Raw genomic sequence first — 23,723 nt, 5'->3', positions numbered from 1 at the left:
CTCACCCCAAATGTATTTATTAGTGTTCAGAGAAAGGAACTTACCAGAGGCTGGTTCTGGGCTGATCACAAGTGATACTCACCCTCAAAGAAGCCAAGGGTCAGAGTGACCAGCAGGAGGGACACAGACAGCCTCATGGTGCCTTACTTGCCTTGAGCTTTAACAAGGATGAGGGATCTGAATTCCACCTCAGGAGGCTGGAGGGCCAGTGAGCCCAGGGCTATTTGTGCCTGGTGAGCGTAACTGGCCCTGCCCACAGAGGCCCTTGGCAGATCGTGATGTCTGGCTTGTGGCCCTCCTTCCTGAGGAAACCCATCCCCCAGTGTCAATCCCCAAGCCTCCTCCCTGCATCCTGAGTGGAGCGCGTCCCAGGGGGACAGCCCTGAGGCAACTCGGCCTGTCCTGCAGGTGACCTTCCAGTTCCACTAGAAAATGATTCCTGCAGTTTCAGTTCACTTCTGAGCTTTGGGTTTTTACGGATGTGTCTCATTTCCAGGCACAGTGGGTTCTGACAAAAGGAGAACAATTCTGGAGGCACGTAGGTGAGGGTTGCCCTGGGGCTATGGGAGAGCAGATGATAAAACCACCTGCTTCGAACCCCCCCCAACAGGTGGGTTTTATTTGCATCTTGGATCAACAAAAACAAACCTATCCTCTTTCTTGGATCCCATTCTCTCACCACCTTCACACATACACACACACTCAGACACACACACACACACCTTAAAGTGTCTGAAGAGAATTTTCAAAGAGGCACAAAATGACATATAAAAGGGAATCTCCATAAGACAATGAGTGGATTTGTCGGCAGAAGGGGTTGGAGGTCATATTCCATGTGCTGAAAGAACAAGGAAAACTGTGCACTAAGAATTGTCCATGTAGCAAAACTGATGATCCGGCATAAAGGAGAGTCGGTCAATTCCCAGAGAAAGAGAAGCTGCGATCGTCCATCCACTCATGAACACCACTCTGCCTGCCTTACAAGAAGGGCTAAAGGAGTGCGTTCATATAAATCAAATGGATACCAAAGGGTCACGTGATTGATGAGAAAGAAGAGAGTTTGCTGTGATGAGTTCATCGGCAAATACAGAAGACAGTAGTCCTGGAACAGGGGCTAGAAAATTTCTTTTCCTTCTTATGGAAAAGTTAAAGAATTAAAAATGAATTTGACTATGTATATGCTACAAGGCAACACGAATTAGCCTCAGTGGTGGCAAGGATAGCAGGAAGTGGAGGGTTTGCATGCAATTTCACTTATTTTTTATTGTCTTAGAATAAACTTTACGTCTTACACAAGCCCCATGGTAACTACCAACACATCAAGAACCCTAAGGGTGTCCCCCAAAAGAAAGAACAGAATCAGTGCATATCAATACAGAAAGTCATCAAAACACATGGAAAAAGACGAGGAAAGAAAAGATGAGAAAAATTACAAGACTAATAGAAAACGGCAAACACGGTGTCACTGGGTCATCCTTCCCTTGGAAAAGGGCATGATATTGAAGTGGATTAAACAAGTGGATCTGAAGACACAGGATGGCTGCGTGGATTTTTGAGGACCCAACTGTATAAATACAATACACCAGTCTACAAGTTGCTTTATTCCTGATCGCCCCAAAGTGAATGCAGCCGGCATCGTTTGCACACGGTGAATGGAGCAATCCTCCATGGCTCAGGTAGGCAAGGTGAGTTTATCCAGTGCTAAAAGATGTGAGTTATTCAAAGGTACAGATTACTCTGAAAAAGCATGTTACTAATTGAAAGACACCAAGTGAAAGAGGCTCTTGATCTCTAGTATATGACGTTCTTGAAAAAGACCATTTTTTCAAAGTGTTCACCACATTCAACATAGGTCCTGTCGGAGTTCTAGCAGGGCTGGGTGCGCTTTGTTTTGACTTCTGACTTGCCCCTGAGTCTTTCCATGGGAGAACATATTCACTGTGGGATGAGGGGAGAAGTGCCCAGCCCTGCTGCCAGACCACGGGGGTTAGAACTCAGTGGCGTTTTCTGCTGGTGGGTCTTCAGCTTGTCACTTAGCCTCACAAGCTCAGTTTTCTCTTCTTTGAAATAAGGCTGATGATAATAATGCCCACCTCCTAGGATCCATGTAAGTCATAATGAATTAATAGAGGAAAAGCACTGAGCCCAGTGTCTGGCAGAAAATGTCAGTTACACTTAGGTAACAAAGGAAGCAGTAGAAAGAAGGCAAACAAAATAAAAGATTCCCAACTAAATCTCATTTGTCAACAAGGAATATTTGTTAATCCTAAAGGCTAAAAGAGCAAGTTTCTGAATTTGGCTGTGGTTCCAAATAAAATAATTTATTTTCAATGCCTTAATTTATCATTTTATGGTCAAAGAGAAGGGACCTTTAGTATGGTTTTCATAATGGATATGGAAACTTAGGAGCAAGTGGGTGGTGGGTTCCATAGGCATTATTGATCCCTGAGGCACACAGAGTCTCTGCATTTCTGTCCTCAGCAGGATGTGTGGCTCACACATGTCACTCTGACAGAGAGAACACAACAAGGACTCTGTGGCATTGACTTCCAACCTGCAACCTTGTCCCTCTGGATGAGAACCTTTGAAGGATCCATCCAACTTCCGAATGGCCATACAGACTGTTACCATTAACATATCTTGGGGTTGCCCTGATCTTCACAGCTACCTCTTCTTTCATATCATTTTTATTTTAGTTGATCAAAGACAAGAAGCCTGCCCATGCTCAGTGTGCATGGTAACGCAGCAGATTGACTCTGAACATGCGAACCTCTAGACTTCTTTCAATGTAAGCGTTATTTTGTGGTACTCAAAGATTTTCTCCAACAATTATTTTCTCCATCACTGCTTTTCATAGAGCCTAAGGAATACATTGCTGGGAGCCATCAGCCAAATAGGTATGACAATTTCCTTGCCAGCTACTCCCATGCTGTCTAGTGGAAGGACTCCTGAAAGGTGACCTTGCTCAAGGACCAGGGCGGATCCGTGTTTAGGGTGTCCCCGGTTGAGCATAATAGGAGATTAGGGTGTTCCCCCTTTAGAATAGGGTGGTTTAGCATAATAGGAGATTAGGGTGTTCCCCCTTTAGAATAGGGTGTATCCTGCTGCTGAGTTCCTCTTGAGTTCTTAGGGTCAGACAATATATTTTGGGAGACAGAAGCCCAGTGGAGGTGTGGATTTGGGCAGAGAACGTGGATTCCCCCAGAACGTGTTTGTAGAAGGCCAGTGTGAGATCGGGAATAAAGAATTGCTGTTTGAATCTACAAGCTGTGTGGTGGCTCGTGCCAGAGACTGCGGCAATTGAGCAACAAACGAGAAATCATTGAGAAGACTTTCCAGTGGCCCCTAGCAATGTCATTTGTAGTATTTAGCTGAGAGACATTCAAAGAAGTGATCGAGGTCACTACAACAAAACCCATGCTCTCCAGGTGGGAGCAGTGGCATGCACCTGTAATCCCAGATGGGGGGGGATTGTTTGAGTTAAGGAGTTTGAGGCCAGCCGAGGCAACTTAGCAAGACTTTGCCTCAAATTAAACAAAAGAGCACAGAAAACCCCTCGTGGTGGTCCATTCATGTGTTAAGTATTTTCAGAGTTAACATCCACAAGATGGGTCATGTCTGCAGCCCAGCTGTGCAGGGCAGTGGGGTAGATTCTGAGAGGCCAAAGAGAGCGCCTCTCTTTGATGGAGAGTGAAACCTGTGGTACACTGGGAAGCTCACAGGAGAGCACTGCTGCTCAAGGAGAGTCCAGGGGCCATTGCTGGACAAATAGCCCCTCCACCCCTCCAGGTGCTTTGCCAGGGAGTGACTCCTCTCCCTCAGTGTTTTTTCCTGTGTTTCCTTGCAAGGACGAATGACAGGTGTCCTCTGCACAGTCGCTCCTGAGATATGGGTTTCATGTATCAAGCTGCAAGAACCGTAGCATCAGTTTACCTTGCTTAGTTTGCTCATATCACCAGAATCTCAAAGAGCAACTGTCCCTTGTACATGCAAAAAGCGGCTTTCTAAGAGAACATCTTTCTGCCCTCGTCCCCAGTGTGTAGAAGAGAAAGCCAGTGTCCTTCAGACTAGGTGGATCTTGACACTCTGGCCCAGGCTTGTTCTCATTCTTGGCTGGTGTTTGGGATATGAAAAGGGAATTCAGGTACACGGTGTCATCAAAGGTAATAGATGATGAAAAAAATTAAATTACTTCAGCAATAAACAATGTAATCCATGGATCTATAAGAATTTAAAAGGTTACATTTGGCTCATGAAGGGATTCATTTGTAACTGCCTTGTGTATATATTCATCATGATCCAAACGTGAATCCCATAGTTTGGGTCTCTATTGAAATCTGTACCCATCCTCACTGCTGCTCACATCAAACAAGTATCTTAACTTGCCAACTTCAGGATAGGTTGTATTGATTCTTTCATGTTCTCTGCTGAACCTGTGAGAATCTTGCCAAGTTTTCCAGGGCAGTAAATGAGCCAATGTGGTCACTCACGTCCACACGACCACCTGCCACACCCGAGCAGACAGAATGCACATTCAGAGTTCTTGCTGGAAGCTCTGATTTGCAGAGTGAGTCCTTACTATGGGAAGGTCTTTGCAAACCTGAGAGTTTCCTTCACCTCATGCACCAAATCTTACCATGAACGTATGATACTGTAGTATTTCAATACCTTTTGTATGTCATACCCCAAGAAAAAGAAGGAATGAAAAATCAGAAATGCTTGGTTTGCTGTTGAATTATCCAAGACAACAGCTTCTTATTGTGTGCTCTTCCCTATTTGTGCTGTTCCTAATGCCAGTCCCACTAAAATGTGGGGAAAACCTAGGTTTTGGTGACCCCCATCCATCTGCTAATTGATGTCCTATGACAACTGCTGTCACTCTCATGCCCCAGCTATTACATGCATACTCTCCAGAGGGCCTGCTCCTCCTCTATTGGTAAGACTCAATCTTTTTTTTTTTTTTAACTTATTCTAATTTGCTATATATGACAGCAGAATGTGATTTAATTCATGTTGAGCACATATTTTCATGTCTCTGGGTTTGGAAATAATTTGGAACTCTTAGGAACATTGTGATGATCTGCAGAGTAGAAGAGCCACCTGTCCACTGTTACATTTACTGTTGACATCGAACACCACTTGCTTTAGTAATAAAAACAACTTGGTTCGGTTCCTCTCATCAAAGAGTAGGACGAAGAACCAATTTTCCAGTCAGTACCCCAGCTTTGAAAGTGAAATCCAACCATATATTCTATGCCAGTCCCAGAGTGTAATGTGTTAACACTGGTGAAGAAACACGGAAGAAGAAATTACAAGGACACTTCCGAAATGCCCCAAAGTCCTCCCAATATCACAACGATGTGCAGGCTGTATTCACACCAGTGCGGATTCTGACATGAAATCATCCTTGACTCATGAGACATCCGGGTAGTGTTCCAGCGGCTTTGAGTTATTATGCAGCATGCAGAAAATCCTTGAAGCCAAGGACTCTCCTTGTATCCTTAGTGCTAAGCAGCTGGAGTCATGGCTTCCAGAGCAGCAGCAGGCTCCTGTCAGGACACCTGTCCCCCTAGGGACTCACAGGCAGCACTGCCTGGCAGGCCCAATCAACCTGTCTGGGCCACCCCACAGCAGGAGGTGGCTGTGTAAGAAGGCAGCAGCTGGCTGTCAACCCGCCCCAGGCTGTGAACCAAAGACCAGGAGAGGGCAAGCCCCAAACATCAGGGGAAGCTCCCACCTGGGGAGGCTGAGTCTTCTGCAAAATACAGGCACAGGTCAGCCAGATGAAAACAGGCAGATTCTTCCACTGTTATCCTAGGGAGCAAAGGGCACCTTAATTCTCCCGAGATCTGGAAGAACTGCAAGGAGGAGCAGAACAAATAACCCGAGGCCTTTTGAAATGGACCAGAAAACTCCTGAGGTGAGACTTAGGATCCCTCAGACTAGTTCTCTTCCTTAATTACATAATTGGCAAGAGAAGAGATCTCTCTTCCTCCAAAGTCCTTTCAGTGATGAGGACAATAGGAACCATTTGTGTTGCCTTTGTTAATCTCATTCCATCTCATACCACAAATACGCTGTCTTGGCATCAGTCCCCTAACCCCTGGGATCACAGGCCTGCAGAACGCCCTGGAGTTCCGGGGTCATTCCTTCAAGGAATGTCTCTTATTGCAGCCTCACTGGTGCATGGTATTTCCCTATCAATCCTGTGTGGATAGCTGCTTCATTTATAGACATAGTTAGGTATTTTTGGTATCATGTTGTGGGAAACAAAGAGCACAACTATCGACTCTCTGTAGGTCAGAAAATTAATTTCCAATTGGCTAAAAAATAAAAATAATAAAAAAAAAACCTGTTTAGATTATACCCACTGGGTGCCAGATAGGGCCCATGTGTTCTTTTTAAAAGCTGCTTTAGGGGCTGGGGTTGTGGTCCAGGGTTAGAGTGCTCACCTAGCACAGGTGAGGCACTGGGTTCAATCCTCAGCACCACATAAAAAGAAATAAATAATAATAAAGGTATTGTGTCCACCTACAATTAACAAAATGCTTTTTTTTTTTTTTAAGCTGCTTTAAATTTGTTTTAAAAATCTAAAAATTCATTATAGTTGTACACAACATTTAGGTTCACTTTGACGTAATGATATAAGCATGGAATATAATTTGCTCTGATTCATTTGCAGTCCTTCCTCTTTCCCTCCACTCTCTGCTTCCCCTCAATGCCCTACCTCTACCATTTTCTCATTTTGCCCCTATTTAGCTCTGGCTTCTGCATATAAAAGAGAACCTTTGTCCCCTGACTTCCTGAGTCTAACTTAGTTCATTTAGCATGATGTCCTCTAGTTCCATCCGCTGACCATCAAGTGACATCGTTTCATTCTTTTTTATGATTGAATAAAACTCCCTTGCGTTATATACCACGTGATCTCTATCCGTTTGTCTCTTGATGGACATCTGGGCTGGTTCCCTGACTTGGCTGTGGCGAATTGTGCTGCTGTCAACACTGATGTGACTGTATCACTATGGTTTGCTGGTTTTAGTACTGTTGGATACATGCCAGAGAGTGGGATTGCTGATCACATGTTCCATTCCTTGTTTTTTTTCCCCACATTTTTTTTATTGATGTATTATAGATGTACTTCCCGATAGGATTTGTTCTTTCCTATTCATCGTTCCTAGGTTTTTGAGGACTCTCCGTACTGCTTTCCAGATTGGCTGTACTAATTTTCAGTCGCACAATGTAGGAGTGCACCATTTCCCGCCACGTCCTTGCCGACATTTGTCATTACTTGTTTTCTTGATAACCGCCATCTGACTGGAGTGAGATGAAATCTCAATAGCAATGAGGGAAATGCAACGGAAACTACACTGAGATTTCCTCTCACCCCATAGGTTCTTTTTCCAGAGTGGGTTTTCCCTGTCAGCCTGGTTGCCTGACCTTATGACTTAATGCACCTAAAGATAACCAGTTGTTTAATTTCTTCCCCATCAGTCCGCAGTAAGGAGAAGCCACATTTGGGGCAAAGACAGAAGATCTGGGATAAGTTGGTTGTGCATGTCTGATTGTGTATTTAACCTCACGTTTTTCCCATTTCCACCTCCAATACCTATCTGAGACCCGCTCTAAATTGCGTTTCCACTTTTTTTCTAGAAAAAGTCCTCATCTGAATCTCTTTTTCTCCAGGACTCAATTTTTCTCCATTCTTATTTCTTTTAGATTTCATCCTGCTCATTCTGTATCTGCCAAGATCTGAATACTTCTAACAAATTGTTACTTTCTGGTTTAAAGGACCTGATTGAGTATATTTCTGTGTCTTTTGGTTGCCATTTTGATTTCATTTTCATTTGATTTTGGGGGATTTCTGAACTAGATGGACAGAGATTAACCTCATTTTCATTCTGTGTTCTTCACATAATCTCAGGCAACGAGTTCGATAGATGTTCATTGCAGCCATGTGCATGGATCACTGATCCCAGGTTTGTGATATTGAGACAGTTATTTTTTTTTAAAATTTATTTCAAGATAGCCTGTTGACATTGGCTACTGTACTGATAAATTTGAATCTTCTAAGTTTTGGAAATGGTGACAACAGGATTATAATCAAGGAAGACTGTTGGAAAATAAACTGGAAAAGAAGGAGCAGTATCATTTAAGGAAGAAAAATAGTGCCACCTCCCACTAGCCAGGTCAGAATTTGTCCAGACGACATAGCTAGTCACGTGTCCTGACCACAGCAGAGAGGCAGAGAGGCCAGTCAGTAGTGTCAAGGATTTAGGGTCTGCTCACCATTGTTCATTTCTAGGTTCTATGAATTGTGTTAGCTGTGGAAGCGTAATGGGTGTTTGTCAGGCTCAGTGAATGGAGACTACATTTTCTCCACAACAGCAAATGTGTAGAGCAGTGGACACTCTGCCTTGTTCAGATGATTCCTTTATCATGATGCACAAATCCAGGCCCTCTCATTTCTTCCAATTAGGGCGTGCTTGTGCCTTTTCCCTCCCTCTCTATTTTCATCTCATAGTTGCTCCTTTTTCTTTCACACCAACACCATCGTCTCATATACCCTCTCCTGTGCCCTTGGTTCATGAACCCTTATGGATTCCTGCTCAGATTCAGTCTCATGTTTGTTTATTTTCCCATCCTGTGGGCCTCTCAATTTTTTGTATTTTGCTCCACAAGAATGAAATCCAGAGAGATAGCTGTTATGTGCACCTGGCAGGATAATGCAGAGCCCTCTTTTAACAAGAAGGGAGGAACGGGGCAGTTGAACTCCAGGAAACCCATAGGGGCTGTGCTCCTGGGGATGGCAGTAAGCTCTCCTCCAGGGACCTATAGCATATGGCAAACATTCAGAGAGATTCCATGTTCTACATTGTCGGGCTCAGTGAATGGAGACTACATTTTAGTTGCAAAATTAGTTTAGTTGCAAAATTTAGTTTAGTTGCAAAATTACATTATTTTCCAGAAATACTCTTTCTGGGGGCCTTTGGTCAGAGTTAAATTTGAAAAGATGAAAAGAAAAAAAAAGCCCATCCATGCAGCCAACAGTCTTCAATCTTGTGGAGAAGGCAGATGCGTAAAGAGATTGATTTACCTCCATTGAATTGAATATAAGTAAATAACAATGCTTTGGATCTAGATGTACACAGGGGCTTGTGTAGAACTTTGCTTAAAAGATTATAGAGCATGAAAAATGCCACCACATGAGCATTCAGGGCTTGGCATGAAGAGAAATAAGGAAAGCATCCAGGCTGGAGTGAAGAGCCAGCCCTTAGCAACTTTGTGCAAGGTCAAAGCAACCTAAGTCCTGACTAGGCTGCATGCTGGGAGCCACACAAGGTGAACTTGACAGGCAGGGGAAAGCCCAGCCACCTGAAATCCAGCTGGGGGAACCTGCTCCTTAGATAGTGGAGGCCTGGGGGCTTGGTCTGTGGGCTGGTGGTGGAGGGGTGGGGTGAGTGCTGTTCAGAATAAATAACTATTTTCCAAGATGATGGTATTGGTAGTTTTTGATATTACATGAACTTTTGTTCCTGAAATTCCATGTTTATGGTTAATGTGTGACCTTACTTGGTTGCAGAGGAGAAATTTTCTTCTTTATTCATTTAAATCTATGTAATTCTGTGGTTGTCAACGCAGAGTTCAGAGACTGCTGGATGTCCCCAAGATGCTTTTACAGAGATAGTACTTTTTAATCAAATGAGGAGGTACAGGGAAAAGAAGTGGATGAAGGGATGTTATGTGCATGTGTGCATATGTCACTACAAACCCACCTTTCTGCATAATTATTATACATCAATACAAAGTAAAACAATCACTTTATTTTGCCAGGTCCCTTTCATTGTCTTGTAAGTACTTTGCAAAGTTTCCAGAGGATGTGAGACACAACAATATGTCAACCAAGAATCATATATGAGAATCTAACTGTGTATTAGTGAGGTTCATATAAATGAGGCTTGAAAAATCTAAACAATTGTACACTTAACACACATTGTGTTGTTGTTTATGACTATATAACTATTTTTACAAATAGATGCAATTTTATTCAAAGCATAAATTCATTACATTGTGTTGTTGTTTATGACTATATAACTATTTTTACAATTTATGCAATTTTATTCAAAGCATAAATTTATTATTCTTATGCTTAAAGGAATATTTACTCATTTTTCCATTTTAATTTGGAATGTGCTACATATTGATAGATATAACGGATGTAAACAAAAGCAGATTGATTCTTCAATGACTTTTAAGAACATCAGGGGTTCTGAAGACCAAGAATTATGAAAGTTTTTAATGTATATGGAGACATATTATGCACATTTGTGTACGTGCATATGTCTGGATAACACGGATAACTTTCCTCTTCATAGTTCTCACACTCAATGTTCAGTATTCACAAGAGGCAAGAAGGGGTGATAGGAGGTAAAAGTTGATATGAAAGTATCCCAAGAAGGCCTTTTGTAAAGGAACACCTGTGCGGGGAGACTTGTGGAGGAGGTGCACAAAGGACAGACAGGGAAGGTGTAAACAGACAGAAGGATGGCAGACAAAAGAATGCTCACCCCTCTCTGCCATCGTCTTTATTAACCCAAAAGGTTACATATCACCCACCACCAGTGACGACACTTTGACCAGTATTCCCTTCACCCTGAGTGCTAGCTGAGATAAGGTCCAGGTTAGTGCAAACACAGAGCCTCTCTCCTTCAGAGGATGTCACTGTGTAAACCAGGTGGTGCATCCGCCTAGTTGTCTTAAGCGCCTCTCCTCCCACTCATGGGAATCAGGGCACCAGTTCCCCACCAGGAGTTTGCTCACCAGGGAAGGCTTCCCTGTCTATTTCCAAGGTCAGAGTACCTACAGCCTTTCCAAAGGGACATTGGAGGAAAGACCAAGGAAGGAAGAGATATGAAGGAGAGTAAAAAGGGGTTTAAGAAAACCTCTAGCCCGCGACCCGCGCTGGCTTCATGAAAGAAGGTTCGAGTCGTGAGAAAACACTAGGGAGTTTTAAATTAAAGAGACAGGATTCTAATTACCTTTAAAACTAACTCCAGGACGGCTCTTCCCAGCTCCAGCCTCAAGCCACCTAATGAGGTGGCGAGGTTTACAGAAGAGACTAGCGAGAGAGAGAGAGAGAGAGAGAGAGAGAGAGAGAGAGAGAGAGAGAGAGAAACATGCCAGGGAGTGGGCTTTTATTGGGGAACAAAAAAATTCTGGGGAAAATCCATCTAATGAAGATTAAGGGGGGCAGCATCCCAAGGTCAGGGGCGACGATTGGGTCTTCGGGACAGTGGCCAGACACGCCTCTGCACAGACACGCCCTCGGACCTGGAGAAGGGTGGGGAAAGCTGTGTCTAAGCGCCTCTCACCCAGCCAGGGAGGTAACTCAAATCACGTGCGAGGATGGCCTCCCACAAAAACCTACTGTGCACTGCACATTTCCATGTGTTAAAATGCAAGTAAAGATGTTTCAAACAACTTTGAGGTGTTGAATTGTGTGCTTTTCACTAAATCTGCTCAGAGACAGGGAAAGCAGGAAATCAGGGTCAGTTGCCTGGGGACTTTCTGAATCGCTGCTCTTGTCCTCAGCACACAGGAATGTCTTCTTTCTACCTATTCTTATATGATCTCAGTGGTTTCCATGCTCGGGACTCATTATTATCACATCTCAGTCCAGCATAGCTTTTCCCTCAGAGGTGATGGACACAAGACGCCCCGGAGTTTCCAGGGGGCCAGGGGAACTGGTTCCCCAGGGTGTAGGGAATAGGGGCGTGCCCTGGGGAGACTGTACATCAAAATATTGATAAAACACATCTGCTTTCTCTTGTAACCATGGGCTGGATTTTCTAAATAACATCAGCGATAATGTTCTCCCCCCTGGAGAAAATGTAGTTCTGTCTTGTATAATTGTGACCATGACCCTGAGCTGAAGCAGGCCCCTCCTGGCCCTCAGTCCTGCTATGGTCCTGGCCCACGAAGCCACTCAGGATCCCAGCATCCTGTCATGAGTGGCTCCTGACACTGAGTGCCTGAGGACCGGGGAAACGCTGCATGAGATGTCCAAAGAAAGAGGCGGCAGAGAGGAAGGAGCTTCTATGGGCCACATCTGGACATGATGTTTGTCACCTCCCTGAGTTCCATTAGCCAGAACTCACCCACCACCTGGCCACAACCCCTGGATACTATGGTCTCCGGTATATGCACAAGTAAAGAGCCCTCTAGATTCTATTTTTATTGCGTTGGGTGTCTGGAGCACACATTATTGGAAACTGCTGACCTGCGGGAGCTCACACTTCGTTTCATTTCTCAGGATGTCCTCAGCAGGAACCTGAAAACACCTTGGTGACAGTGACCTTCCCAGGCGACTGGCAGCCTATTCCCTTATTCTGGGAAAAGCGGCTGAATCCAGGTGCCACTTCTACCTCCACCAGATGCAGCATTTGCCTAAATCCATGCACATGGGTTAAAGTGGAGGCAGAACGTTGCTTTCCTGCCTGGACCCAGGCCTCCATCTCTTCCCCCGCAGCTGGCCCCTCCTCTTCCTGGGGCTGCTCCTGAGCTCTGTGGGGGAGGAGGAGCACCCTCTCCACGGAGCCTTTCCTGTCCTCCTCTTTCCTGAACCATAAGCCATGAGAAGCAGGGCTCCAGGTGGACGTGAGGACAGTGGTGGATGCGGGAGTCTGAGCAGGAGCTGAGCTCAGAATCGAGCAGCCTGTCTGTCCTGGTCATTAGATAAAATGGTCATTGCCGTACCCTTGAGTTTTTTGTGTTGAACACTCACTCCATCGTCCATGCTGTTGCATAACCGGGGTCCACCCTGTTTAATGAGAACTCAGTGAAAAGGCCCAAGGTTTCCTAAACCTGGTTCCTTAGAAGTATATTTAAAATTCCTTAAGTATATAGAAAAGGGTCAGACGGTATTTTTCTGGGTCGTGTCACAAAATTTTTAGGAATTACACTTTTTTCTCTTGGCTTTTTTGCAGAGAAGAGTCTTGTGCATTCTTTTTATCACGCCCATATTTTATAGACGCATTCCCTTGATCTCGTATCCTAACCGTTCCTATCTGCCTGTCCTCTGTCAGTGAGAGGGCAGGAAAAGCCCTTCCCCAGGGACAGCACCCATACTTGGGCAGACAGTAAGGAACAAAGCACTTTCAGAGGCCTCAACCCACAGACAGGGGATCTTCATGAATCGTGTATGAATAAATTGTGTATGAGTGTGTGTGTGTGCGTACCTGAGAGTGCTCGGGTGTATGTGTGCAGAGTGTTTCTTTGGAAAACTTCATATTTTAAAAATGTATTCTATTTAGTTATATACAGCACCCGATACACACTGACGTAATCACAAAAGCATGGAACACAACCCACTCCAATTGAGTCTCTATCCTAGTATGCGCCCCGCTCCACTCAGCCAGAAAACCTCCCATGTTAAGTGAGAACAAAAAGAAGCTTTATATTTGCAGGAAAGTTTATTGAAATGAAATTGCATTTAAGATTTCAATGAGTGTCTTGCCGTCACAGGTACAGGGATGAAAATAGGAAAGAATAGAAGAGCATCGGTCGTCGCTTTATCACCGTCTTCAGTAGTTCTCTGAGCCAAAGGACTGGAGGAAACTTAGAAAGCTCTGCAGTATTTACTGCCATATATTGATTCCTGGAAAAAAAAAAAAAAAAAGGCAGGGACTTCAATTAGCTTTTCAACTCTGTCCTGCAAAGTCAAATACTCAAAACCGAAACATCTACTTGTTATTTACCTTAGTTTCTCAAGAACCATCAAGCCTTTCATTAAATCCAGGAAGCAAGACGAGAGTACCTGTTCGTGTGCTCTATTGTTCAGGAGACTCTGATTGATACCAAAGAACTGCTGCTATTTCTGAATCATTTCTCCAAGAGGCGTATTGAACATTGTTCTTGGAAACAACTTTCCACTAAATGTGCCACAGGTATTATTGTTGCGGACACAATTTGATCTGTGTGCACACCACTCTTCCACACTGAACTGTTAAAATCTCTGCTCAGGTAACTTGGGTGACTTTTTGAGTTTCCCTCTGGTCTGAGAAGTGAGAACTACTGAAAAGAAGCTGAGGACCTCCACTGTTCCTTTGGTGCTCCATGAAATGCTGGAGCTCCAGAGCGTGAATGATTCACCTAACAGGGCTTAGATGAAAAGCAATCCCACTACCCTCAAACGCACTTGGTATTCAGCCTGCCCTCTGTCTTTTGATATATTCCTACGTTCTCTACCATACAATGCTTCAAAGAGAATGTTGATACATGAAATAAATGCTAAAAAGCATCAGGAGTTTGTCATTAGAAAGAAACACTCATTGTTTATGTCATTGATTCTTGTTTTAAACAATCCATCCCCCATGGTGTCTCGTACCTGGGATTTATACTAGTTTTTCTCAGCTGCTAAATAAAAAGTTTCAAGATTTTCACACACCGATGCTAACAAATTTGGTTGCGTAGAAGTGCATTTTAAATAATTAAGAGTAGGAATATAAACTATTACTCAAATGTTCTGGAATCCTCCAACAATGCTTATGAACTCATTGTTTTTTCACTATTTGCTCTTTTGCAAGAGGGAACCTGAATTTGTAGATCACTCGCAAAGGTGAGGGCATTCTAAGAACCAGATTTTTTTCTTTTTTAGAAAATGTGTGTGTGTGTGTGTGTGTGTGTGTGTGTGTGTGTATCTTGAGTAACTGAAAGGTACATAAGCAATCTCTGAGGTTGTTTTTGCATTTTCTAGTTATCAGTCCCTGACGATTGTCAAAGAAAGTTGGTAAATTATCTTTCAGATTTTGAATGGTTTTCTTGAAGATCAAAGATTCATTAACACCCCTTAAATACATAGTATTTTTTTAAAAAGCACTGCGCCAACAGCTTTGATATTATTAAAATCACAAGATCAGAGACTGCTGTTCCCAGTCAGTGATTTCACAAACCTAGAACCCCAACTTACCATCATCAGTTGAACGTTGCCCAGAGTTTCACTGGATTGGTTGAGAAAACATTGTTTGAATTGCCCCACGGCCTTTCTGTCTGCCTCACTGTGCAAAAACTCCTGGAGATCAGCCTTGTATTCTTCTAGAGATACTTGAGAATTAATGGCCTTTGCAATAACGTCCTTGAGAAGTTGGCAGCCAGCGCCTGGGAAGAAAACATCAGAACTTGGCTCACGACTGGCGGTGACCCCATGAGGGGGAGTACCTGGGATGTCCGTCATCCATGAACATCCCAGGAGATACGTGGACTCAGAGAGCTCATGGGGAACAGTCCAGAGCTCCCAATGCTAGGACAGGGAGTTCCCTACAGGCTCTGAGGTTCCCTACAGGCCCTCCCCTCAGGAACCCTGGAGAAGGCAAACCCTGTGCCAACATGGTTCTCAGTCCTTCAAAGGGGAGAAAGTCCAGTGTGTAGCACTTACTGCACAGAGAGCTCTTTCTGAATTCAACATCATGCCACGCGACACTAATAGGTTTTTCAAGAGTCCTAGAATTGTTGGGTTTAAAATACTTGCCATTACCGTGTTCACTCTATCTCCACTCTGCATCAATAAGCAACATAAAAAACAACTTGTACATGAAGCGATCTCACGTGCCCAACCTGTGTGTGTGGGGGGGAAGCTTAGCACTTGCCTCCACCTGAGCTGCTGGTGCCCTGGGCTCTGCAATTCTTTAGTTTCTTTAGCTATAGCACCTCTTCCCCATTATGCCCCCACTTTGGGAACAAGGTAGACCTCATCAACAAGGCTGGAAACTGGAAAAACACACTACATACAAAGCGTATGTGGGCCCACCACATTCTGGGGCAACTGGGAGCTACAGGGCCCCCGGAAGGGCGAGGCTAGCCCTGCACAGGTCTGCAGTGTAGCTCCAGGTTGCCTGGTGCGGGGTCCCGTGCCTGAGCCTGCCCTCCCACAGGGCTGCCTTTTCCTTCCATATTTAAGATGATACGTGATGCCTCTTTCCGGGAACCCACCGGGTCTAATGCCATGGGGCCATGAATCATCTTCCCTTTGTCCCTCCGAAATGTCTAATTGGAATATTCATCCCTGAGGCTTTCACTTGTCTTCACTGTCGCTGGGACCTAAGTGGGACAGCTGGATTGGTCCTGACACACGAGGCCGTAAAGCGGGGATAAAGGCCTGGAGGGAGCTGCCTCTTTGGTTGTCTGGAGTAATGTTGAATTTTAGGGCCATGAAACCCAGACCTTTTGTACTAGGGATGACCTGGGGACCAGGACTCCTCCCCAGGGCCCTGGCTCCCCCCGGCCCACAGGCAGCCCTCCCTGCACAGAGCTCACCTGCAGAGCAGTAAAGGGGGAGGGCAGCCAGCAGGAGGACTGCGAGCAGCTTCATGGCGAGGTGGCTCCTGGTGGCTGTTCCCGAGGGGGGGCAGGATCAAGGAGTTCACTGTGGGCTGAGTGGCCACAGCTGCTCTCTTTATTCCCCAGGGAGCTGCCTTAGTTCCTCCCAAGAATGAGGGAGGGAGGGACAGGATCCACCGGGGATTGGACCAGGGATCCACAGCCTGTGCCAAGGGGAAGCAGCCAGGCTCCGATGGCTTTGGAACCAAGGCAATCTTGAGACTGCAGTGACGACACGTGGCCACAGGCAAGAGGGAGGAGGATGTTTTCTAAATGATAAGCAAAATACAACAAGCAATCTTACATCGTCAACCTTATTTGTTCACCCTGTATTTCTCCATCCCTTTTCCTACTCCTTCTGTTGTAGGGACAAACGAGGCAAGGCACCGAAGATAGCAGGAAACAGCTTTACTTGGCTGCAGCCAGGTTCAGAGGGCTCAGCTTTTGCTGTATTCAATTAATCCCTCGAACCCCGAGTTCAGGGAGTTTCAGAGTTTTATACCCAGCGTGTAAGGGGAGGGGCTCAGAAGTTCACAGTCTGCAAACGTTCACATAAAAGCATTTTTTTTTTCACTGTTCTGGGCAAGTTAACCCTTCAAGGACAACACCTGAGAAGGGGGGAGCTTCTTCTCCCCTTTCTTTCCTCCCCCTGCCAGCTGTTACCATGGGCCCATTTGAAACTTGTCTTAAAAATGTAGACATGTCTGTGAAGCTCAGCCCAAGGCCAGAGGCCTTGTTTGCACATTTCTTCAAAGTACTTTACTGGATACGTTTGTGAAAACTAGTAAGGGGGTGTCCAGCACCTGGAGTGCTGGTATCTTCCTGGCCAGTGGCCAAGTAAACAGGGTGACATGAAAATAGGAAGTTTATCTACATTGGACTCTTCTGCTGACAGTCTTAAAGTCAGCCACGGTGAAGAGGGCTTTTCTGTGGAGAAAGGGGGTGCCCCTTCACTTCATCTCCTTTCTTTTCACACGCGGATCTTTGTTTGCTTTATCTTCTTCTTTGAAGGGAGAACAGCTTTATAACTTGTATGCGTGGTCCTGCTTGTATCACACAGCTGGGGTGGCTACAGTACTGCAGATGTTCAAAACCCCAATGTGACGTGTAATTATATGACAACGATCGAAGATGTTGAAGAGTGGATGTACGCAGTATACGGCACTTCCTGGACGGCAGGCCCTCTCCTAAGTCTCCTTGACCTTTACCATGGCAACCCTCTGTGTGGGAGCCATGGACCTTATTCCCCAACCTGGGCATTTTAGGAGTTGAACAGAGGCACAAAATGGATGGGATGCCAGGACTGAAGAGGAGCCTGGACCATCCTGAGCAATCTGGATGTCCCCACCTGCCTAAAGGAGGTGGATGCGTTATTTTCTCTCAGCTTCAGAGAATGATGCACAAAGACATTTAGTAAAATTTCAGGGCTTGATTAGTAATGAGCACAACCAGGATGTGAATCCTGAACTGTGAGCTTCAGAGAAGGCTCTTGGTTCTATTTTCCTGCTTCCCTTGGCCCTCAGGGACACCCCAGCACAGCTCAGGTGTTCCCCTGAGGCCCTGACTCCACAGCTGCATCCCAGGAACCCTGGGTTAATTTCCCTGCAAGCCCCACAGTTTCCTGCTTGAGGCCTCTGCTGCCTGTGGGCTCCCCTCTGCTGCCTCAGTCACTCAGGGTTGAAGCACCTCATTCATTGCCACAGCCACAGGGAGGACAGCCCACGTCTGTGCCCTACCTTGCCTCTGCATCTCGAGGGCCATCCTGGTTCCCAGGACCCCTGGCTCTCCACGAGCCGCTCTCCTCCAACACAGAGCCCTCATCCCTGACCAATTGTCCCTTTTCTTGCTCCTGAGGACATGACCCTTGTTCTCCTTGTATGACTGACATGGAGAATAAATAATTCTAAGTAATTATTTAATAAATAATTACACATAATAGAGTGGTTGGCTGTGGGCACACAGTTCAACTCCTTAAGCAAACATCCCCCTGATTACATTACAGGCCTCATCACTGTGTTTACAAAGGGAAGCAGAGGAGTTGGTAGTTAAGGCCAGCATCAGGCCTGACTTTAAAGATCAGGACCAATTCCTGGGCCCTGGCTCACCATTATATCTGTCCTACACGAAAACGTTTATCCAGGAGGGAGGGAGCATGTGATCTTCTTCTTCGCAGGTGGTGATCAAGTCCCTGCCACTCTAGGTCACCTCAGGGTTCTTTTCTCCCAGGAGGGTACCTTTCAATGTGATCTAACCTGCATCCATCTGGGACCAGGACTCAGATTTGGAAGTACAACCAGAGTGAGTTGCCAGCCACTGACTAACTCCTTGGCTGTCCCTCCTAAATCCTGAACTTGGCACACCCTCACATGGCTGGGTAAGGGTGGCTTTATGTTTCATCCCTGCACCCAGGTGACCTCTGACTTGGTGTGTGGGTCTCCTCCACCAACTCCTGCTCCAGTGGTTCCTGTGTTGTTTCCTTGGCAAGGGCCAACAGTGTCCTGCTATTGAATTTGTCCACATTTGTGACCCTTTTCTCTTTGGGGGCTTTAGAAGTGGTAAATAGTGAAATTTCCATAAGTCTTTCCTCTGCTAATTAGAGAGTCCCAGATGGGGGTAGTTTTATTTCCCTATTATCCAAGAAGCCAGTGAGTTTTAGACCTAGAATTTTGTGACTGCATTGACACATGGCCTTAGGTAAAAGGTTTCTGATTGTGTTTTACAAAGAAGAAAACCAACAGTGTGAGCTCCTGTCATCTCTGAACTGATATCTAGTGTGCCTTCTGTTCCTGTTCTCATTTGTCTTCCTCGTTACCTCTTCCTAATCTCTGCCTCTTCCACTTTTTCTCTTCTGTCTTCTCCAGGGTGCAAGAGGTTCATCCCCTCTATGCAAGGGTCGGTGCAACGCTGCAGTCACCCTCTGGGGGACAGCCTGCCTTACCCCTAGACATTCTCTTTTTGAAAGCTGCTTTAAGGTTGAGAGAGGACCTCATATTAGGGAAGTCTTCGTGCAAGGTTTCCGTTTAATTGATTACAGGAATCACTTCGCCAATTCAACTCCACAAATTTACTCTATTACAAATCTATGAATTAATTTATTTTTCCTTCTTGGAGATTTAGGATTTTTCTTCTATTGAGTCAAAGGTGTTGCGAGCCAATAGATTGTCAGGCAGACAGTGCTGGGTGGCAGGTGATGATGGGATTGGGTCTCCTGCATTTGTGCTTTTGGATCCACGCCCTGATGTGCCTTCTGTTGGTTACAGTGCTGGTCTCTCTGAGCTTCCTTTTTCTCTTTTGTAAAACGGGAGAGATGATACCGTGCTGAGGTTTTGTAAGAATGCTCTAGGTAAAGCATCCATCCCTTGGACTAGAACAAGATATTCATGACTGAATGGTTCCCCTCTAGGTGGATTTTACATCTGATCATCCATGCATCCCATCATATATCCGTCCGTTGTGTAGTGCATGCTCCTTTGAGCCTCCCCATGACCTTGAGCTATGTGCTATAGATTCATTTGTAGGAACAACTTAGTCCAGGCCTTTCCACTTGGGAGCTGGATTCTACTGAGGAAGACCATGAATATACCTAAGAATAAATGAATGACATGAGAAAGTAGTCATTGCTGCAAAGGTTAAAACATAACCAGAAAGTCAGAATGAAGTTACGGATGACCTGATGAGGGTCAGTGTCCTTGAAGCATTTCAGGGCAGCACGAGGGAGGAGATGCCATTGTAGGTGAGACTTGACTGAGTGGACACAACATCTGAAGTCAGCCCTTGGGGACTGACCTAGTCAGAGGAAAAGCAACTTCAGAGGCCTGAGGGAACATGGTACTTATCCAGGTCAAAAAAGGCAAGGAGACGGGTGTCTTGGAATCAAGAGAAAGACAAGGTAACCTCTAATGCTTCAAAGTCCAATCCAGTTCAATTAAGGGCAAAGCGAAGAGGATTGTTAACAAAGGAAATAGAAACTGGCTCGTGTTTTTTAAAAAGAAGTAGAAGAAATGAATGGAAATGCCAGAAGATGAGCCCATTTTTAATTACCCATGAATGCTTTATTTGCTGGGTGGATTACTTGTGACATTGCTCTTTTCACCATTCAGCTGAGGCATACTGTGCCAAGGGACAAAACTGGCTTAGGCGGTGGCAGGAAGCAGAATCCTGTGCTTTCTGTACGTATTCTGGGCCAGTTGCGCAAGGCTGGAGTCCTTCAATCCAAAGTCAAGCCAAAGACTTTGACAGGCAATGGGACATTGTTATCTTGCCTTGGGCTTGATGGGGCTCCTCCTGGCGCCCCACTTGTCCTGGACCTGCCTTGTCATCTGCTGAGCCAGAGGCCCCATCAGAGACTTCATTCATCCTAAAAATACCCCACACCAGGCCCACACACTCAAGCGATTGTGTGTTCTTTCACTCCCAGGCTTTATTTGGACATCGATGGTGATCATTCTCTCAGCAATCAGCAGTAACAGCTGTAACAAGAACTGAGAGTCTTCGTTTTTCCTGCAAATGTTCAATGGGTAGCTAAATGCGGGCAAAGACTTGGCATTTTGCATCCATCTTTATCTTGGACCTCAGGAACAAGGTCCATGCTGACAAACACCTTGAACTTTTTTACATGACAGTCCTGACCTGACCAATCCTGAGACTGTGAGGGACAGACCACACCTGATCAGCACACCAGCTTGGCAGCTGTGAAAAGCACGCAGGTGGCAAACCCTCGGCACCTTCCCCTCATTCCCTTACTATATAACCTTAAGGTCACTGTCACTTCCTGGAAGTACGGGTTAAGGGCATGGGTCCCTTTGCCCTAGCATAGATAGCTGAACTGTTCCAACTATGTTCATACTTTTCACCATGCGCTTTTGAAGCAAGAGGCCAGATCTGATTTACTGAATTTCCAGAGTCAGGCCTCTGGCCTGATATTCCTGTAATGAGACATAAAAAAAAAAAAAAAAAAAAAAAAAAAATCATTGGTAAATCAGTGTTTACAGGGGAAATGAGTTTAGAACACTGTGCTGCTAGTCTGACTTCTTCTCTTTCAAAAAAATGACTTTGCCTCAGGCCTCCAAATGAAGTTCAGAACTGGAGATGTCCACCATCCTTCCGTGTCCCCCGTTCGTCTGACCAATGTTGATTCCTTGCCGTGGTGAGCCTGGCGCAGAGGTCAATCACCCACAGATTCTATCCCCAGTGAGCTGGCATCCTTACAGAGACACAAACTATGTGGTGAGAAAGGGTGAAATTTGACCCACTCTCTGGCTTTTGAAGACTCAGATATGGACAGATGAGCGGTTTCTGGCATTTGAAAGATTTTTATTACTTTATTAAGTATCAATTTTTTTTGGTAGCCATATTTCTTAGTGACTAGTGCAGTTGCATAAAAAGCCAGTAAAAGAAGTTTTTTGAAAAATAGGGAAATATTAAATTGCTTTTTCAGCATTGCTTCATTCTTTCGTTTTTTTTTTTTTTTTATTGTAGATGGACACAATGACTTTATGTTATTTACTTATTTTTATGTGGTGCTGACAACTAAACCCAGTGCTTCGCATGTGCTAGGAAAGTGCTCTACCCCTGAGCTATGACCTCTGCCCTGTGTCGCTTATTTCTGATTACATACTATTTGGATACAAAATATTGCCCATTCCTTTTTTTTTTCTTTTTTCTTCTGTCATTAACAGAGCTGGAAGAAAATGAACCTCGGGCATTCCAGAAGGCAAATTCCTTCCTCTTTGATAATACATCAAGTCCAGAAGTGGGGTGGGGAGCTGCCTTCGAAGTTTCGGCAGAGGCCCTGGTCTTGCAGACATCTTGATTGACCATGAGAAGTCACTGTTTAAGTCAGCGAGTTCTTTCCTGAACCAAGGGCCGCCCTTGATAGGCTCCAACCTGCTACTGGGATTTCAGCTGTTTTGCTCAGTGTCCAGCCCACGTCCCAGTACCCCACCACGTTGCAGCAAGTGCCACAAATGTGCCAGAAGACTCAGCTCCCCTGTGTGGGAGTGTGCGAGGACATACAGAGCGCGCTGGTGAAGGGAAGCGTGAAATTCCCACAGAGAGACTGAAACCCAGGAAGATCAGAAGCCTGACTTCTCCTTTCTGGAATGGGGTTCAAGAAAGGAGAGAGTGTAGCCTCCCCATGGAGTCCCTTGGAATCAAGAAAGAACCCCCATCACACACTCACACAGACACACAGGAAGGAAGGTGCCTGCACACCTAGTGGTTCATTTCTAATGCTCCCTCAATGATGGCAGGAAAACCCTGTCGCTCGGTGCCTCTGTGCCTCTGTGCCAATGTGCCTCCGAGAGGCCAGAGGGGGCTCACTTTAAAGAAACTAGAGGGCTGGATGGGATGGGGGAGGGGCAGAGAGCCACAGAGAGAGGCTGCAGTCAGAGGACACAGGGGACTTTCTTCTAAATGGGGAAACTTCTTGATCAGAGGATCAGAGAACAGGTGGGTGAGCTGGAGGAACTCTGAAGGTGAGGCTGAGGAGGGTGTGCTCAGAGGGGCAGGAAAGAGGGACGGGGAGGGGGAGACTCCCACTCCAGGGCCTTTCCGCCTCCCCAGTTGGACATTCCCAGGCACCTGCAAGGACCTGGGAGGCGGGTCTGAGAGCTGCACCTCTGCTCAGAGCCCTGTGTGGAGCCTGCTGCCAGGTGAGCAGCCCCTTCCTTCCCTTGGAGGCCAGGTGGCTTTGCAACAGTGTTTCTTTTTTTCCTCCAACAGTCGTGCCTGGGGTGGGCCCTAGGTAAGTGTCAGCTGTGAGTCATTGTTACTTAAATAGGAAATGTGGCTGGGGGAGCTCAGCAGTAGGATATTCATATGGAGATCCTGGGTTCAAACCCCAGCACAGACAGAAAGAAAGAAAAAAAAAGTATTGATGCTCAACTTCCAATGACCACCAGGACCTTAGAGACCACTGCACACCCTGCTTCTGCTGTACATTCCACCAAACGGCCAGCATGGAACAACCATATTGTGATACAAGCTAAAACTTTTACATTGGAAAATAAAATACTGATCCATGTTTACTGGATATTTATTTGATCTTTCTTTTTTCACAAGTTTTATTGATATGATTTACAATTTATTTCCCTCCAAACATATTTAACATATTATTGCCTTGTTAATCTTCCCGGAAACTAGCTCTAATTTTCAGGGAAAAAAAAAAAAGTTTTTTGTGGATAATAGACAAAAGAATTGAGTGTGTTTGTATGTGAATGCAAAGATGATTAATTCAAGCTAATTATCACATTCATCACCACACATATTTTTGCAGTGAAAACCTTCAAGATGTATTCTCTTTGTCTCATAAGTGAATTATTACCATGAATTATAATTATTCTTATTATATT

The 23,723-nt window shown here is 45.1% G+C and overlaps 1 protein-coding gene across 1 annotated transcript; it reads right to left on the bottom strand.

The window, feature by feature from the left end:
- Positions 1-143: 143 nt before the first annotated feature.
- Positions 144-16,363, bottom strand: Scgb2a2 (secretoglobin family 2A member 2). The gene is made up of 3 exons (XM_077108613.1): positions 16,309-16,363; positions 14,966-15,153; positions 144-197 (listed from the first exon to the last, which is right to left on the bottom strand). Exons 1-3 carry the CDS (start codon positions 16,361-16,363, stop codon positions 144-146), a joined length of 297 nt encoding a protein of 98 aa, XP_076964728.1.
- Between the last annotated feature and the right edge of the window lie 7,360 nt (positions 16,364-23,723).

Source organism: Callospermophilus lateralis, chromosome 2, assembly GCF_048772815.1.
Source record: "Callospermophilus lateralis isolate mCalLat2 chromosome 2, mCalLat2.hap1, whole genome shotgun sequence".
NCBI lineage: Eukaryota > Metazoa > Chordata > Mammalia > Rodentia > Sciuridae > Callospermophilus > Callospermophilus lateralis.
The sequence above is the reverse complement of the archived record's forward strand: the minus strand, read 5'-3'. Positions and strand labels throughout refer to the sequence as shown.

Coding starts and splice junctions, on each gene's coding strand:
- Scgb2a2 (XM_077108613.1), bottom strand. CDS start 16,363: ATGAAGCTGCTCGCAGTCCTCCTGCTGGCTGCCCTCCCCCTTTACTGC. Junction 15,154..16,308: donor CCCCCTTTACTGCTCTGCAG/GTGAGCTCTGTG, acceptor TTTTCTTCCCAG/GCGCTGGCTGCCAACTTCTC. Junction 198..14,965: donor GCAACGTTCAACTGATGATG/GTAAGTTGGGGT, acceptor CTGGCCCTCCAG/CCTCCTGAGGTGGAATTCAG.